The sequence below is a fragment of the Amphiprion ocellaris genome, chromosome 9, assembly GCF_022539595.1.
Source record: "Amphiprion ocellaris isolate individual 3 ecotype Okinawa chromosome 9, ASM2253959v1, whole genome shotgun sequence".
NCBI lineage: Eukaryota > Metazoa > Chordata > Actinopteri > Pomacentridae > Amphiprion > Amphiprion ocellaris.
In genome coordinates, this window is record NC_072774.1 from 34014483 (window position 1) to 34033097 (window position 18615).

The 18615-nt window shown below is 38.7% G+C and overlaps 1 protein-coding gene across 6 annotated transcripts in view; it reads left to right on the forward strand.

Annotated features, from left to right (window-relative positions):
* The window catches only part of spire1b (spire-type actin nucleation factor 1b), a 52951-nt gene extending 36533 nt beyond the window's left edge, over positions 1 to 16418 (forward strand). For 2 of the 6 annotated variants that reach the window (XM_055013731.1, XM_055013732.1), the window contains 9 exons: positions 5264 to 5427; positions 5521 to 5614; positions 5829 to 5971; positions 6362 to 6538; positions 10292 to 10429; positions 10644 to 10714; positions 10835 to 10862; positions 11989 to 12290; positions 14160 to 16418. In XM_055013731.1, coding sequence (XP_054869706.1) covers positions 5264 to 5427; positions 5521 to 5614; positions 5829 to 5971; positions 6362 to 6538; positions 10292 to 10429; positions 10644 to 10714; positions 10835 to 10862; positions 11989 to 12290; positions 14160 to 14415 — 1373 coding nt within the window. In that variant the 3' untranslated portion in view covers positions 14416 to 16418. Of the gene's footprint in view, positions 1 to 4378; positions 4430 to 5263; positions 5428 to 5520; positions 5615 to 5828; positions 5972 to 6361; positions 6539 to 10291; positions 10430 to 10643; positions 10715 to 10834; positions 10863 to 11988; positions 12291 to 14159 lie in introns of all 6 variants that reach the window. The other 4 variants (XM_023271463.3, XM_023271464.3, XM_055013730.1 and 1 more) reach the window with 3 other exon arrangements.
* The last annotated feature ends 2197 nt before the right edge of the window (positions 16419 to 18615 follow it).

Below are 18615 nucleotides of genomic sequence, written 5' to 3' on the forward strand. Positions count from 1 at the left end.
GATGTTAATTCCAGCGCTTCATGTGATTCACTGTTTTCTGCTTCTTCTACCAGCTAAAAGGTTATGCTAACCGGGCTGTTGTGGGACACACGTTCCATGCATAATAATTATTATTTAAAATATTATGTGGATTAAAAACATTTTCCTACAATTACAAGAGACATTGATGACAAAATAATACCAAAAAAAGGAGATTTAAATTTCAGTTTAACTGTTTTATTTGAGATTGAATTTGGTGACCAGCAGGGGTGGGACAAGAGAAAAATAGTATTTTAGGGGACACTCCAGACTGATCTGGTATTTTAAAAATATTTTCAAACCATCTTTTCTCCTAGTGTTTTTAGATTTGGTCTCAGGACAAGTATATTTACACAACAACTGCATGTTTTCGTATTTTGTACGTGGATTATTTGAAATTTTACGTAAAATGTCCTCCAATTCTGGAGCGACCCTCATGAGTCACATGCTGGGCAGTTAACAGTCTAAAAATTGAAAATATACGCATGGTGGATATTTATATGCTGCTCAAGATACTTTAATGACAACTTTAATGATTTAGACCCTAATGTGGGAAATGGAAATTTATAGAAAATACAATTTTAATAGGTAAAATCCAAATAAAAGCATTTACTTCTCTAGTTTAGGTTGATTAAAGCTCTATGATTCAACTTTTTTATGTTATCAGTGGTTCAGCTGAACAGGTGTGGTATGAAAAGTGTCACCTGTAGTGACAAACACATGGACAATCTGACGTTTTAGTGTCTTTCAGCTCATTTGTTTTGGATTTTTGACCCCTGCATTCTAGCTTCAGTGTTTTTCTAGCAGCAACAGGCCTTCAAAAACAAACTGCAATCACAAGACTGGTGCTAAATGTGATTCTGTCTGTTTTAAAGTGTTTAATAGAGTCACATTTTTTCAAGTTTAGCTTCCATTTGCTTTGGTCATTCTCAACAGATACAACTCAAAAAGACATGTAAATTTAAAAAAAAAAGAACAATGGTGGTGAATCCAAAAACAACTGTTTGAAAACAGCAGGCTAAAGTACATCTATTGTTTTTGCGTAAATATTTTTGTTCAGATCCTTGTGCAGTTATAAGTTGACTTCTGCATGCACTGAAAAGGCTGCTGGAGTTGTTCCTCCTGTCAGTTCTGACTGAAAATAAATCCAGTTGTCTTGTAAGAGCAGACAGATCCACAGAGTCAGTTCTGTCTAAGTGCAGTTTAAGTGTGAAGCTGCACCAGTGTTTGTTAGACCAATGAGATGAGTATTTCATGCAGAAAAATCCAGATTTGTGTTTCTTCTCCTTTTTTATGGCTCTATGCTTTTTGTGTCTCATATAAAGGCAATTTGTATGTAAATCTTTAAATGCCAAATCTAACTTTAAAACAGCAATTAAATCCTGTGACAGTATGCAAGATGTTGACTTTTTTTTTTTTTTTTTAATAAAAATGCATCGCTGTTGATTTGTTTTTTGAAAGAATAAGCAATAGTCTTCATTTTATATTTTACAGACCAACAGAGGCAGAGCTGATGCTTATTTTTATAGTAACCGGGGTAAGGTTCATCGAATGTAGTCTACTCGCTGGTGTTTGTCACAAGAGGGAATCCTGACTTCCCATTAGCATCTGGCTGTCCTGAAGGGAGAAATGAAACTCAGCTCTCTGTGGCTTGTTGGAACAGATCACATTGCTTCATAGCCAGATTGAGACCTTAAATAGTTTTACTGCTCTTGAAGTGTTTAGATACTGAAGTAATGACCAGGAACAGTTTAAATGGTGTAACATTATCCAGCTGAATGTTCTGTACATTGTTTATCTTTTATTTTTTCAGTATTGTTTACTGTTGAGTGCAGTTTACATAGATCTGAAGAAGGTGTTGCAAAATTACATAACTGTCTCCTCAGTAAAACACAAATCTTTCTTTTCCTACTGACTGGTAGAACAAACTGCAGTTTTCAGAGGACAGTTCATATAATCAATGTTATGTATTTCTATCTTACATAACAAAAATGTTCCTTGTTGCTTCTGATCTCTAAACACTTAAGAAAAGCGTCACCTTTGCTAAGTATGTAATCTCCTGTAATGTGAATCTTAAATATAAGTGTGCTGCCAGCCATCTAATCAAGCGATGAACAGAAGCAGCTAAAAGAGTAACTGCCACCTCAGTGCCGCCAAGAATCATCGACTCCACACAAAAGAGTCTTTCCTGTGCCACAGTGACTTTGCAGAATTGAATCGGGGTGCAGGTGAATCAGTGTGCAGGTTCAAAATGCTGCACAGTCCATCATGATGAGCTACAGCCTTCTTTACCGACACTAGCATGTGATTAGCATTAAATAAAATGATGCGATTTTTATTGAAGTGGCAAAGAAACACTGCTTATGCTGTGTTCCACTATCCCTCCTACTGAAGCCAGTGTCTCTCATCACACCACAAGCTTTACTCCCTTCATTCATGCTGTCTGATAATTTGTATTTATGTGTGTGTACAAACTTGCCCCTCCGATGGATCATTCCCATACGATGTGAGCAGTTTGATTGCTTTCTACTTTATGTGGAGATGGTACATTTTCACTAACACGACTAAGATTTTAATCAGCAACCACAAAATCCTGTTTCAAACAGAGAAACATTTCAGAAGACTGAAAACAGCATTGTCTTGGTAATCTGTTATGTACATCTGGTGCAGTTTTGCCATGTGGCGGTGTCTTCACCAGCCAAATTCAAATGGTGCTGTGTCTTGTTTGTACATTTAGAATACTTAATCAGTTTAAAGGAGAAATATCGCTCCTTTGACTCCAACTAAATTGCATCAAAACCTTTCAAAAAATAGTTTGACATTCTGGCTTTTTTGTTTTAATTGTTGAGAAGTAGACTAGACAATGAATACCACTTTGTACTTGTGTTGAGTTTAAAGCCACATTCAGGAGGTGATTAACTTAGCTTAACAAAACTGGAAATTGGAGAAAACAAGCTTCCCAGACTCGCTTCAAAGTTTAAGAATCCAAAGAGCAGCTCTAAAGGTCTAAAGGCTTTCTTGTTTGTTTAATTCATACAATAACAGAAATGTTCGATGTGACTTGTTTGCTTCGTATTTCAACGTAATGATCAGTCTCCGGCACATCACTACTCCCGGCTGTCATTTCTAAAAATTACATAGCCTTAGTAGTGTTGATAGGTGGGTTTTTACAATTTAGACAGAACCAGGCTAGATGTCTCTACCTGTTTTTACACTGGAAAAAAAATGCCCCTCTCAAAACAAGACAAAACATTTATTTCAGGGAACTTTTACCTTGAAATAAGTGAAAAAATCTGTCAATAGAACAAGCGACAATGGCTTGGTAAGATTTCTTGAAATAAGATATGATATTTAGAATCTTGAGATCTTAAAATTAGCTGGGAAACTTATTTTAAGCTCTGTTTTACCAGGATTGTCAAGCTTAGGTGTCTTAACATAAGCCAGACATGCTAAAAAAAAATTGTAATTTTTCACTCAAAAATTGATTTTTGCTTTCATGTAACCTCCTAATTTGAGATATATTAAGCTTATTTTGAGTTTTTTTGTAAAATACAACTCAAAACAAGATAATTTCAAGATTGTTTGACTTAACAAGATATTTAAGATGCAATGTCTTAAAACAAGTCCCTCAATCTTGCTGAAATGTCACTTGTTAAGTGAATTTATCTTAAATCAAGTGGGATGAGACATTTTGACTAAAAATAAGACAAATAGACTTGGTAAGATTTTGAGTTTTTGCAGTGTAATGTTTATACTGAAGCTAAGCTAATCACCTCCTGGTTCCACTTTCAAACTTGACAGATGTGAGAGCAATATCGATCATCTCGTCTCACCGCTAAGAGAATGAATAGGAACGTTTTGCAGTAAAACTATTTCTCTGAAATCCAATAAAATCTGAATACTTTGTATCAGGTTTTGACAGCAGCTCCTTCAGAATTTAGAAATCAGTGACATCTTCTTTGTAGAGCTGACATTCAACAGTCACACTGCACACAAAGAAATCTAGAAGAAGAAACCTTTTCTGCCAGCAACAGAATGCAGCGCAGCAACAAGTAGAATTTTAATAAAGTTGTTTGAACACAAACAGTGTAAGAACACACACTCAGGCTATTTATATGCTCATGAACCCTCCTGTATCTGAAGGTGAGCTCAACACCAGTTAAAAAGCACTGTAAAAATATAGGATAAATGAACAACAGGTTCAAGGAGGATAAGAAGTAAATTATTATTAAATTATTCAGCCACACAATAATGTCTTTACTGCTACAACCAACACTGAATATGTAGATATAAACTGCAGGCTTACAAAGTGGGGGAATCTCCATGTAGCCATCCTAATGAAGGAAGTGTCCCCTTTTAGGTTTTGGCAAAACTCGCAGTATGCCACAGGATTTGTTCCGTACAGGAATAGGTAACGTATGAGCAATGCTGTGGACTGGAAGGCCTTGATGCCTTTAACCTACTGGCCTTGTCTGTCTCCCTCCCTGGCTGTAAACTAATACCTCCTCTAGTAGAATATGTGAAACTGAGTAAAACAAGGCTAGAGTGATGGCTGAATGGTTAAATGAATGCCTGGTGATGTGTTCTCTGAGGAATCTCAGTTAGTTCTGTTTCAGCAGTAGGAACAGAGCTCCTGTTGAGACGATGAGCTCATGTGGATGTTTTTCCCACAGACAAGACACTGGAAAGAGAATAGAGAGAAGTTTCACGATTCCCATAGATCCTATCAGCTGTCTCCTGCAGCATTTGCTTCTTCCCTCTTCTCACAATCCCTCCCTCCTTTCAAATCCTCTTTTCAGGTTGTCTTTTTGCTTTACCTACTCCTTCCCTCCCACAAATTACAGCTGGAATCAGGCAGCTTAGTTATGGTTAGTTGTCATAGACATTGTGACAGAGTTACCTTTTTAGTGAAGTGGGACATTTGGATTCAGGGCCAAAATATTTAAATATTTCATAAAAGAGTCATCCATGATCTGCGTGTAACACCGGCCTGCTCCTTTACCTCCCCTCAGACCAACTCAGCTCCGCTTCCTGACCTTTTTCACCTCCAGATGGAGCTCAAGTCTGTGCATTCATTGCATCCTTTCACTTTACCTCCCCTGTGATTCCAACATGTCTGTTTGAGATAATAAAATATAACTCAACGAGGATGCAAGGAATTGCAAGAGGAAGTGTTTTGGGATTCATCCCAATAGTTTTTTCCTCCTTATGTCTGAATGATGGGCTCATATGCGGCTCTGTGCAGATGAGTTTAGTCCGTACATGGGCAGGAGGGCGTCCAGCACTCTGTCTCTGATCAACGGATCAGCTTCTCCCAGAGTGGAACCATCTGGATCTCAGTCGGTACCTCAGAGGAAGAGACTTCTGAAGGCTCCCAGCCTCGCTGAGCTGGACAGCTCCGACTCTGATGTAAGTGTGTGTCTGGATTGTTTTTTTAGAAATTCTATCTGTCATGTACTCAGTAAATAGTGACTGATGTGCTTCTATATTCCCTGCATTCAGGATGAGATTGTCGGGCGCACATCAGCCAGCAGCTCCAGTGTGGCGACGTCTGTGATGGATGATACATCCCCAGAGTCTGTGCTGGGGAAGAAAAGTGAGTCAGGAAATATTTCTGCACCTTTGCCACAGCTCACTTCCCTCCTCTAACTAAACCTTTGACTGACAGTGATCGATGAGTTTTAATCTCTCTGCCTGTTCTCCTGACTCTTTTCTTTTTGTGGCTGTTTATGATCATTAGTTCTTGAGCCCTGAATTAATCAGTTAATCTGTCTTTTTATTCTCTTTTATCCTCCATATTTGAACACCAGCTCCACCCATGTTCCTGCCCATTTCCTCTACACCTCAGCCAGAGAGGCGTCAGACCCCTCAGAGGAGACACTCCATCGAGAAAGAAACACCTACCAACGTCCGACAGTTTCTACCACCCTCCAAACAGAACTCCAAGTCTCTGGTGAGGGACATTTTCGTGTATCCTTAAGCCCCAGGAAATGTACCAGGAAAAAAAATACAAGTTTGGACTGCAATCTGAACAAATCTCATAATGCATTAGTTTTAAAGCAAATTACATGCGTCAGTGTTTTTCTGTGGGCAGTGTAAGCTGGGAAACTCTGATTTGGTCACTGTGGTCCAGTAGCTTAATATACAGACACAGAACTGGAGAACATGACGAGATAAGAAGAGCTACATCTGTACAGAAAATGATGCGAGGAGGGATTGAAACTAAACACACACTGCCGTCTGTCTTAGCCTTTTGTTTGCATTCCATGGCTCTTCCCTTGGATCTCGTCCCTCGTTCTGTTCTTCCTCTCTCCAACACACACCTCCACCCTCTCTCGTTCAGGTTGGGATGATAGCCTCAATTCACTCCAGGATTCCCTTCTTCCTCCTCCGCCCCTCTCCCTCCACTCTCCAGCCTTTGCGGAGCTGCCACCCTGTTGAGGCGTTTGTGTTGGGGATGGTGAAGGCAGTCTTTGCTCTGTGCAGAGGCATTTATATGAGATGGAGACAGTCAGCCAAGGTTTGCCAGTCACCCCTCAGTCAGTCCTGGTATAATAACTGTAGCTGCCCATCCTCCCTTAATGCTGCACTAGAGGTACTTCTTATTAGGGCAGGCTGCTGCCATGAGAGACTGAGGACAAATATGTAACCAGCTAGTGGCTCTTATTAGTTTCATTGCTGTATTGCTGTGGATAACAGTTTAACACTCATACACGTAGATAGCTGTGACTAAACTCCATCTTAACCTGCTCTAATTTAATTAGCCCTTGCATTGCATTGACTATTACATTTATTTGAATTCATTGTCTGATTTGTTATAATTTGACCTCTGCGCATTATTTTTGTTCATGATTTTTCTGCCTTTATTAAGCTTGTTGGGACAGAGAAGACAGAAAATGACAGGAAGTAGTGACGGGGAACACCAGACTTCGATTTCTTGGTCTATGATTTTCATCAGTTCAAAACACTAAGATCTTTTTTTCATGTGTTTTCGAAGACAGAAAATTCAGTTTAAAGTTGTCTGATGTTTCCGATCCTTGTGTTTGCTCACAAAGCAGTGTACTGTAGCCGTAAAGAGTCACAAGATCAGCAGGACTCACAAGGCATTAACTCGCACTACAGCAGTCAGTGACTCATGATGAACGCCTGTTAAAAGGCCTGTTGTCTACTTCCTTCTTCCCAACTTTCTTTTGATCGAATTATGTTACTGTAATTATTTCAAAATAATCAGACTGCTCCAAAGTTCACCGGAAGTCTTCAGCATTGGAGAAAAACAGTTTTCTAGACAAACTTTTGTTTAGCTTGTCAAACTTTGACACACCTGCCAAGGACACAATGCAACACAAGCTTTTTCCACTCAGAATGAGCTGAATTCATTCTGAATAATGAGTTACCTGCGATATAAAACTATAAAACACCCGTGTGACTAAAGGCAGCAGAAATGTAGAAGCAGGAAAACTTTAAAAACCCATTTGCGTGCAGTTAATAGCTAATATGAAATAGAGCTAAACTGCTACATCTAGCTAGCAGTGTATCTGTTGACTTTTAAATGAGTCAGAAGTTGAAGTACAGAAATGCTAAACATGTTTACATAAGTTTCACATTCAAAGTTTTACTTTCAAAGCACAATTTATCATTACTGTACTTTTGAAACCCTCAACTAGCAATAACATACACCTCAGAAATCCAGTGTCCATTCTGTATTTTCTGGTGTTTTTTGACTGGTTTTACAAGAATAACTTGGTAATAGATTAAATGTTCTTTAATTCTTTAAGCACATTTTTTATACCTCCGACTGTCACGGTTCAGGTTTGGACCCAAGCACAGACACTAAACTTTGAAGGTAAGAAGACCAGAGTTTTGATGCAGCAGTATTCATTCACAAAAACAAACAATGTAAAAGGATGCAGACATAAGGACACAAAGTAACTCAGGGAAGTAGGTGAGGAGAAGAAAACTAAATAAGGAGCAGTGGCTGGACACGAAACACCTACAGTATACAAAGGCCCTAAACACAACTAACTAAGACACAAATAATAAATAATGACAAAGTATAGATTATTGGGTTCAAACAATAAATGGAGAAGCTAGGACACAAGGCAAAGTTCATCATAAGCAAGAATGACTTGGGTAAGTAAATTACAGGGAATATACTAACAAGGAGACACAAGAATTAACTGAACAGCAAACCAAATACTGAAAAATACACACTACAGACAAGGAAGGGGTTGGGAAGGGACAGGCAGGAGTCCATGTGGCAGCAAATAGTGAGTGCATGAAATGTTGAGGCAGGTAGGTGAACCAGAGCTGGAGTGAGTGAAAGATCCAGAGGAATGCAGGAACAAAGCAGGGGGCCAGTCAAGGGGTGTGTAGAAGTTGACAATCTGGCAGAGAATGAAGTCTGAGCTGAAGTTTTATCGAGAGGAGTGTTGACTGGTGAGTGCACTTGCTGCTGATTAGGCAGCAGCTACTAAGACAGGGCGAGAGGGAAAGCAGGAGCAGAGACTGCAGGAAATAAGAGGCTGAGGCAGGGATCCTGACACTGACAATAAGATCAATTATAAGTCATGAATTTGTAAGGACCAGACTGACACTGTACCGTAACTGTAGCTAAAGTGCTCCTCCTGCTTGATTGTGTCTTAATTTATGTTTCATTTATGAACAATAAGTGAAACTCATGCAGACCTGGTGCAATTAAACAATGAATCTATTAATATAATGAGTAACAGGGGAAAATTATGAAGCAAAAATCTAACTAAGGTCTGTCCTCAGGTAGGAGCAGCAGTAGTTTGTCTTTGTAGACCAAAAAAAAAGCCCTGTATTCCAACTTCAGACTTGATCATGGCCTCGTTTTCAGTTGTCAGCAATGGTGTTTAGCACCGCGGCTACGAAGCAGTTGAGTCTCTCCATCAGGGCATCTTTTGTGTAACTCTGTCTAACCTTTTCCTGAATAGATAGGACCGTGTTGTTTCTGATGGAGCAGCAGAGACCGGGTCCTGAACTGCTTTTGTTTCAGCTCAGTGAAATGGCTGCTGGGGTGTTGAAGGAGGTGCCAGAGGAGGAGCCTCCTGCTGCTGCTCTGTCAGGCTCTTTGCATATTTTTCATCCTGGCTCATGATCTTGGGATGCCTGTAGGTTACAGTCTTTCATGATTAGTTTTAGTGACATTTTAGAACATCACAACCACTGTGCTTTTACTGCTGTTAAATGTGTCAACTATAACTCACTCCAGCTGAGGAGGTGTGAGTTGAGCTGCCTTCTGAAAGGCAGATAAGCAGCATCTTTATTTTGGTGTTCACCTCCCACACCTGAAACAAGCAGTGAGATGTGATGATAGATGGAGGAAATCAAATGGTATGTAACAAATTCCAAACTAGTCTTGAGTCTTTTTAGGATTGTGTCTTACTAGCCTGAGAGGCAGTCAGGCATCAGCCTCATAGGAACAGCAAGCAAAGTACAAACCTGCACTCTGTTCGGAAGTTTGGGGTCAATTAGAAATGTCCTTATTTATGAAAGAAAAGCAATTTTTACGGTAGTGTATGTTTAACATATTCCACAACAACCAACAGCATCCTTCAGTGGCGCCTCACTGCCTGATAAATACGTGTCCATAAAACAATTTAATAACATTACCATGACCTGGATGACTGAGAATCTTCACAGACAATTTGATAACATCGTCACGGTTATTTTGTCAGAAAAAAATAAACCAAAATTTTCAACGATTTGACCTCATTTAGTTTTGTCCCTCTGTAGTACAAGTTTTTAAAAAACATTTTTAAGCAGCATGTGTTTCTCAGAATTTGCCCTGGAAAAAAAAGAATGTAAGATGATGTACCACATGAGATAACAGCAAAATTATGAGGCGATACACATGAATGTAAGTTGTTACAGAAACATGAAATAAACAAAACCAAGAGTTCATTACTCAGCTGCTCTTTAAGACAATCATTACACAGTTTGTGAAGCACGGCTGCAGGATTCCAGTGTTCTCTCCTGTTGTTTCCACATCATGAGCACTCTCTGATCTGCCTGTTTCTTCACTGAACAATGAGGACAGCTTTATAATGCAGCCTGGACACACTCACGCTGCTCTGAGTGCACAGGGAGGCCTGTCTGGGCACTGAACCAGGCACTGAGTCCTGTGTGTTGAACCTGCCACGATCCCTCACCACTGTGTGTGTGTGTGTGTGTGCGTGCGTGCGTGCGTGCGTGCGTGCGTGCGTGCGTGCGTGTGTGTCCATGTGTGTGTGGTGTGTGTTTATTATGGCAGGAGGAGTTCTGTTTCCCTGTGGAGTGTCTGTCTCTGACGGTGGAGGAGGTGATGCACATCAGACAGGTGCTGGTGAAGGCAGAGCTGGAGAAGTTCCAGCAGTACAAAGACGTCTACACCGCTATGAAGAAGGGAAAGGTAACACATTTTTTTCTTTACACACATCACTTGTATCGTGTACAGTATAAAACTGCTTTTTTGACACCGTTTATGAATGAGTAAGGCTGAGTCGATTACACCGTTACAAAAAGAGTAAATCTATCTTTCTCCTGAGGATTTTTGATGCCTACATGTGTTTGCAGGAGTTCATTTTTATTCTGATGTCGTGTTTCTTTTTTTTTTTTTATTGCAGCTTTGCTTCTGTTGTCGAACCAAAAGATTTTCCTTTTTCACCTGGTCCTACATCTGCCAGTTCTGCAAAAAGTAAAACATCTCAGAGGACTATCTGTCTTCTTTTCATGGAATATTACTCTGTATTTTGGAAAATGTAGCTGCTTTTACTAATGTCTTCCTCTGTTTCCTCTCCCAATCTTCTGTTTGTAGGCCTGTGTGTTCACAGTGCTGCAAAAAGGTAAGTCATGGAGGACACATCCATCAGCCAATCAGCTGCCCGTGCTGCTGCTTTATATCTAGTCTCATAAAAACAGTGTGGTCCCATTCAAAGAGTATTACTTCTCTTTTTGGAAGCAAGGTTGAAATATGGTTCAATATATAATTGTGGAACTTTTTCTAACATAGTTGACAGGTATCATAGTTGACATTTTTGCTGTTTTCAGGCCAAAAATCAACATTTCTTTTATTCTAACCAAACACTACGTGGTATTCTTAGACAAATATTCTTCTAAATATTATATATACAGTTGAGTAAAATAGAAATTGAAAGTTATTTATAAAGATATTGTAGTAAACCTGTTGACTACTTTATATTAAATAAGTCAGAAAGCTGTGGAGTCTGGCCAGTCATTTCTTCAGGAGGAAATGACATCATGTGGAGCAGGTCATGTGATCTGGAATCAACACACTTCCTTGAGAGGTGTTTTTGTAATGGGTAACCTAGTTGAAAGTGATTTCTCAGGCACACATACCATTTGTTATTTTCCATATAAAATCTGATATATTGCCAGAAAAGAAATATCTGCCATGATTATCTCAACTTAATAAAAAGAACACAATCAAAGCTATTTCTGAATCAGCTCATTTTATTATTGTTTAGCTCATTAGAAGGTGGTTGTTATTAAATTTGGACAGTTATTTTGTTGACATTTTAGTGATATCCAGTCATTTTTTATTAAGTGATTTTTTCCATAATAAATAATTGTGGAATTTGTAAAGACATGATCATAATGAACATAAAAACATCAGTTTTTTTACTTTTAATAAAAATGTATGCAAGATATATCCCATGGACTTAAAAAGTCCCTCAATTATATATTGACCCATATAATAGTTTTGCTGATGCGAATGGTGGTCATAGACTTCTGGGTTATTTCCTCCGTTCAAATCTCTAACAATTTTTTAAAACCTTAAGATATCTCTCCTGGTTAGTATCATTACCATGTTTCCAGATGCAAGATTTTAAATCGTTATGGTCAAAATTGCTCTTGAGTTATTATGTACGAACAGAAGTTGTCATAATACCATCATTTTCCTCAGTATTGTTCCTCAGTATTAACATTCATGCCTTCCATCTCTACCAGATGCGGCTGCCCTCCAAACCTTATTCCAGTTTGCCCATCTACTCTATTGGCTCGACTAACACTCTCCCCAGGCAGAGAATAACTGCCATGGCTGCTGTGGGACAAGGACTCTGTGTGGCTGAGGGGCCGGGGCCATCAGCAGTGGAAGGGCCCGCTGCTCCCCCCACTCTGAAAGGAGCAACTAAAGCAGCATCTAAAGGAGCTGCTAAAGCTTCCGGAGCAGCAGCAGGGGCAGCAGCTGCTAAATCAGATAAATCCTCCAGTAGCCCGCAGCGCCACAGCATCCAGAAGACCATGTCCAAGTAAGAGCAACAAACAGCGTTATCCACTCTGACAGGGGTGTGTTCATCCTCATTTTGACTGAACATGCAGACATTTGAGAAACAAAGGCACAAATATCAAACGAAACTTACCCCAAATGCTGCAGTACTAAACTCCAGGAGATGAAAATCACTAACAGCATGTGCTCCTCATCATAGACTGCAATACTGAAGCATACACACAAAACACAGAACAAAGGCTTCACTTATTGTTTTTACTGCCTTCGATCACATGATACCTCCAGTTTGCTTCTTTGGACTGTCAATCACTGACATCTAGTGGATAAAAATAAGACTACTAGACTTGCAAGTAGGTGACTAATTGTACACACTGATTTACCATTTAACCAAAACACACCCGTCTCCTCATCATATGAGCAACAAGAAAACTAGAAAATGATGTAACAATTATAGTTACATATGAATTCATTTAGTCATACTTTTACCACCACATCATGTACTCTCTAAAATCACAGAGCATTCATTGCACATTTTTACTCTGCCAAGGAGGTGGAGCCTCGGTGGAGTTACGTGACGATCGGTGTCTGTCTGTCTGTCTGTCAGCAACATTACTCAAAAATGAACTAACATATTTGGATGGAATTTTCAGGGAAGATCAGAAATGACACAAGGACCAAGTGATTAGATTTTGGCAGTGATGCGGCTTATAGTCTGGATCCACGGATTTGTTAAAGATTTCTGTATCATTGCGAGATAGCGTCACTGTAACCATGACAACAAGTGAACACTACATCAGCTGACTGCTGACGATCATGTGATTGTGATCCTACTATAAATCCACCACTACAGACTTACTGGGACTTATCAGTTGGAAATGATACGAGGAACAATTGATTAAATTGTGTGGGTGTTTCCGAGTCCACATGCATTACACACACCTGTGCTCAGCGCAAGGTCATTTTGTTTGTGGGTACATTGATATTAAATGACCACATTCTATGTTGCCATGATTCTGATCATTCAGTTCAATTCAATTTTATTTATATAGCACCAATTACAGGTCAAATTGTCTCAGGACTCTTTACAGAACCCATATGCCTGAACCTCCAGAGAATCCCTAAGGCAACAATGGCGGGAAAAACTCCCTTTTAATGGGAAGAAACCTTGAGCAGAACCCGGTCTTTTATGTGGGGGAACCCATCTGCTGCTGGCTGGCGGGTTGAGAGGGACAGAAGAGGTAGAGGGGGTCAAGATCACAGCAACATAAGCATGTGCAAAGTAGAATCAAGGCATGTTCTGTAAATATTCATCAGACCCAGAACCCCAGGGAAAGCAACGATTTATATCTAAATTTGATTATACTTTATCACACAGACAAATGGAAAAGTTTAAAGTCGGTGTAACCATAAATGAGACGGAGTGAACAGAGGTCGACATCTACATGATTGTATGTAATAATTTAGAGAATATCCCATAAAGAAAGAAATTAAAACATGTGGCACTCACTGGTCAACAGAAATGACATTAGTGAGCATCCAAAGCATCAGTAAGCTGGTCATATGTAGATAAGTGAGGTATGGATATATACAAAAAAATGCTGCATTTCTGACAATGCCATATGGGGGAATGAACTACCTTGGCGGAGTACTACGCTTTGAGAGCTTTTCTTTTCTATTCCTTTTATGTACATTCTAAACAAATAAGTTACTGTTGAACTTTTACATGATGGAAAACTGCATTTTCAGTCTTTGCACTTTTGGGTGAACTGACCCTTTCAATAATCCATAGAATTCATAAATTAGAACAATAATGTAAATTGTCAATACATTAAAACGATACTAGGTTCTGATCCTGTTTAAACCCAGTTTTCCTTGTTTCTCCTCCATGTAGGTTTTCGAAGCACGGCTCTCTAAAGTCTCACGAAGAGCTGGAGCTTCCCCCCGAGATGACGGAGGACTGGGCCTCCATGGAGGTGTGTGTGGACTGCAAGAAGTTCATCTCTGACATTATCGCCTCCAGCAAGCACAGCCTGTCACTGGCCACCAAGAGGGCTCGCTTAAAACGCAAGACGCAGTCCTTCTACCTGTCCTCCCCTAAAGGAAGGGAGGATTACCGGCCCTCCGAACGAACAATCAAAGAAATCTAAAACTCTGTATCTCTCTGTCTGGCTGCTTCCAGCTGCAGCTGCACAATTCTAAAAACTCAGCACTGGGTTTGATCTTGGTGTCGTCAGTACTTGAGTCAGAGAAAACAGAATGGCTGATGGTGGTTTTTGTTGCTGTGTCCTGATCGTCGTGTAAAGCTCCTCCAGAGAACAGCATACTGTAGATCCACCAGTCTTTTTGCTGTTTTACAATATCATTGAAGAATATCAACGAAGATCCTTTAATCCCTGGTCACAGACATTTGACTGAACAGAGCAGCAGAACTCAAAGCCGACTGACTTCCCTCCCCTCTGATAGCTCGGCAGTATGGTTCGACTCAAAGCACAATGCGGAAGAGAGGTCATGTTGTAAACTGAGAGTGAAAATACAGAATACTAAACTGTACGTTTTGTATGGGTTATAATTTAGTTTTTTACATACGTGTGTACAGTAAATGATTGTTCGATAAAATGTCACCTGCTCTTTTTAGTTTGGATTTCTCCTCTCTGATGCTGTCAGCACTCTTCAAAGCATGTTTGTTTTTCATGAGGAATGCTCTCCACGTTTGATTTGAAATCACCAAATGACAGTGCCAAATGATACCTTTATTCTTGTTACTCACAATTTTTCCCCTTGATGGACATTTGAAGTGATCTTACAACAAAATTGGCCAACACCTACTCATTAAACCCCCTCTTCACAGCATTCTTGCTATTTAATACTCATAAACTTAGTTAATATACTTCATTAGAACTGTGTAGATGTGGTTTGATTGGATTTGACTCATGGCATTCTGCTGCTCCAGTGATTTAGTATTGTACTTCTAAAAGTTTTTTTTAAAAATGGACAAATTACCACCACAAAAGAGATATTGCTGATATATTGTCCTTTAAATCCTACATAAGTGTATCTGTCTTTAGTTTAACCCTCCCTGACTGGTAAATGTGCATGCTGTAACACAGCTTTTCTGTAGTAAACTCATCTGAGTCTCAATCTTAGTATGAAACAACCCAGATTTTATGACACGACTGTTCTCAGTGGTTGTGAAGATTTTCTGTGTACAATCAGTGCAGTACTTCTATGAGCTAACCTCTCAAAAGCACAAAGAAAACATCCTCATATGAAAGAACTAACACTTTAATGGAGTTGATACAGAAGCAGGTTGCTCATACTTAGAGGGTTTTTGAGGAAATTTAGTTTTAGGGCCTTTAAAGCACATTGCTTAACCTGCTTAACTCATGCTGAAATACAACATTATCACCTACAGTATCGTGTAGGATTTTTAAACTTGCCTTTTAGTAATTTACATAAAAAATACATGTATTTTTGCATTTTTTAAAATGTACCTTTACATTGATGAATATCAACATATGTTAAATCCTTCACTTTTCTTTATGTTAACTTTTCCTGTTGTGTTTGTGTTGTGTTAATATGACTCATAATTAAACGCCTCATGTACAGATGATAAATCCAAGTTCACTGTAAAAACAGCAAAAAATGATAACACACTGTCCTGCTGTTTAACACATAAAGCAAGTCTTAAAGTAATGCCTTTATGATTTCCCCTTTGCCATTCAGATTCTCACAGGCAGGAATTAATATCTGCACTGTCGGCTCGGTGTTTATTTGATTCTTCATCACGTTCCTCATCTTCCTCCTGACATGTTTCTGCCTTAAAAGTTGCCTTTTATTGTCATTCTCACACGTTGAACAGTCATCTACTGTTACTGTACATACTTTGTTTCTACTGGTTTGTTTGTAGATCAGGTGCGTGTTGCCTTGACGATGACAGTGAGACTGCTGTAGAAGCACGTCTCTGAAGGGAAACGTTCCCAGTACAGTGTGTTCAAGTCATAGTGGAGGGGAGGCGTGTGACAGACAGCATCATGCATGTACTACAGTGTAGCTTGTACCTTCAATCTGTATTACCTTCAAGCTGTAACTCCTGGCAGAGAGTGCAACAAATGATGACTACAACAATAAACTGTAATGCAATACCTGGAAACTGTCTCTTTGTCTTGTATTTAAAACAAACAGGAAACAAATGAAACACCACTGTGCAATATCACCTAAATGTCAAATGATTCAAAAATGTATCGCCTTAATGTAACTGTAGTGCTTCTATGTTGAGCAAACTTTTCATTACTGAGTTTCAAGCTGAAATATTCCTCTTCTGCAGATTGGAGTCATCTTGTCAGCTGGTATTTTGGTATTTCCACCACATACATGGTGCTACACTGTCCTTTAAAAGTTTGGGGTCACTTAGAAATGTCCTTATTTTTGAAAGAAAAGCATTTTTTTTCAGTGAAGATAGCATTAAATGAATGATAAATCCAGTGTAGACATTGTTAATGTGATAAGTGACTATTCTAGCTGGGAACAGCTGGTTATTAATGGAATATCGACATAGAGGTACAGAGAAACATTTCCAGCAACCATCACTCCTGTGTTCTAATGCTACATTGTGTTAGCTAATGGTGTTGAAAGGCTAATTGATGATTAGCAAACCCTTGTGCAGTTATGTTAGCACATGGATAAAAGTGTGAGTTTTCATGGAAAACATGGATTTGTCTGGGTGACCCCATGCTTTTAGACGGTAGTGTACCTATAAATGTCACATCCCAGACATCTTGTACACTCATGCAGCCACATATCACTACACTCCCAGCTTGGTGCTTCACTCTCAGGACTAAGTCTATACTGTCAAACGTATTCATCTTGATGTCAGTGGACCAAAGAATGCACTCCCAATATTGATCAGATGTCTTGTTCTGTTCTTTAGGAAAGTTTCAGTTAGCATGTTTGTGCTAAAGAAGTCTGCAGCATTTGCCCATCTGTTTTTTAAACCTTACTTTTGCAAGTAGCACACTGTTATCTCTACTTTCTGATTACTGCTGCAACTGTGTTTCAATGATTTTTAGTTGGTCACTGATTTTCCTGTATCCTTTTCCATTTTATTAAGGCTCACAATCTTATTTTGTGAAGCACTTTGTGAATTTCAATTCTGTGAAAAGTGCTATATAAATACACTTTACTTACTTACTTACTTATTTTTCGGTTCTTCTGGCAACTCCTTCCCATGTAGATCTGTGATGCATACATGCAGATAGACACAGCCCTTCGATCTAAAATTAAGAAAGTTCTGGTGTTTACAGCTAATTTTAAAAAGATGTCCATGGAATTGGGGTATTCTGAAATCACACATGTATTCAGTTTACTTTAAGTAGTTCACATATATTTTTACTTGTGTGTCAGTGATACCAGGTGTATTCATTTTGCTGCATTAGGTTTCTACTTTGTAGCATTGTATTTTCAAAATAGTCTGTCTAACATGTTTGTTTTCTTTTAGCTAAAACCCCTTAGTGTCTGGATTGATAGTAATATAAGTTCTGAGCAGCACACTACAAAACACAAAGCGTCAGGTTTTTATTAATTTAGAAAAGATAATAACATCTCAGTTGTCAAATAAATAAATAAATAAATTCGGCTGGATCAGTGAATTCTTTTCAGTCCATTTCCTTGACTTTTAATCTACCTTGAACTGTCTTTTTTCTTTCATTAACACTAAACGATGACTGTTTTACGTTCCTTGTAGTAATGGAAAAGAACTATTATTTCACTCATATAAATATATTAACAAAGGCATTTTAACTTTGTACTTGAAAAAATAAGGATAACAAATAATGAAAAGTTTCCTATATTGTTTTAGACTAGAGATTGCTGTAGTTGGTGCTTATCTGTGGGAAAATCGTGTGCGGATAAAAAAAGAAAAAGAAAAAAATGGTAAGAAATTTTACTGTAGCATAATGTATGCTTAATACGCATTGCTTCTTAATCCTACATTCCATGCCGTAATGTTCTCCATGTCTGTTTTTCCAGAATGTTGTTTTTGAATTGATGCTCACTGTATTAGTTTTCACACACCATGTCATGTTTTATCTGTTGTTTAATATTTTTCTGTTTTATTTTGTCGCCACTTAATAAGACAGTTATTATTTTAGCTTTCAAATTTGTATTTTATTTAATTTTGAATGTTAAGGCACTTTTAGCTGCATGTGTTCCATGAACGGTGCTAAACATTTACATTCTTATTATTATTTAATACTAATAACCATATCCATCCAGACAGAGCAGCTGCAGGTGTACTCAGCCACATTATACATGACACAAAATAAATAAAGAGCACAAAACGCACCATGTAG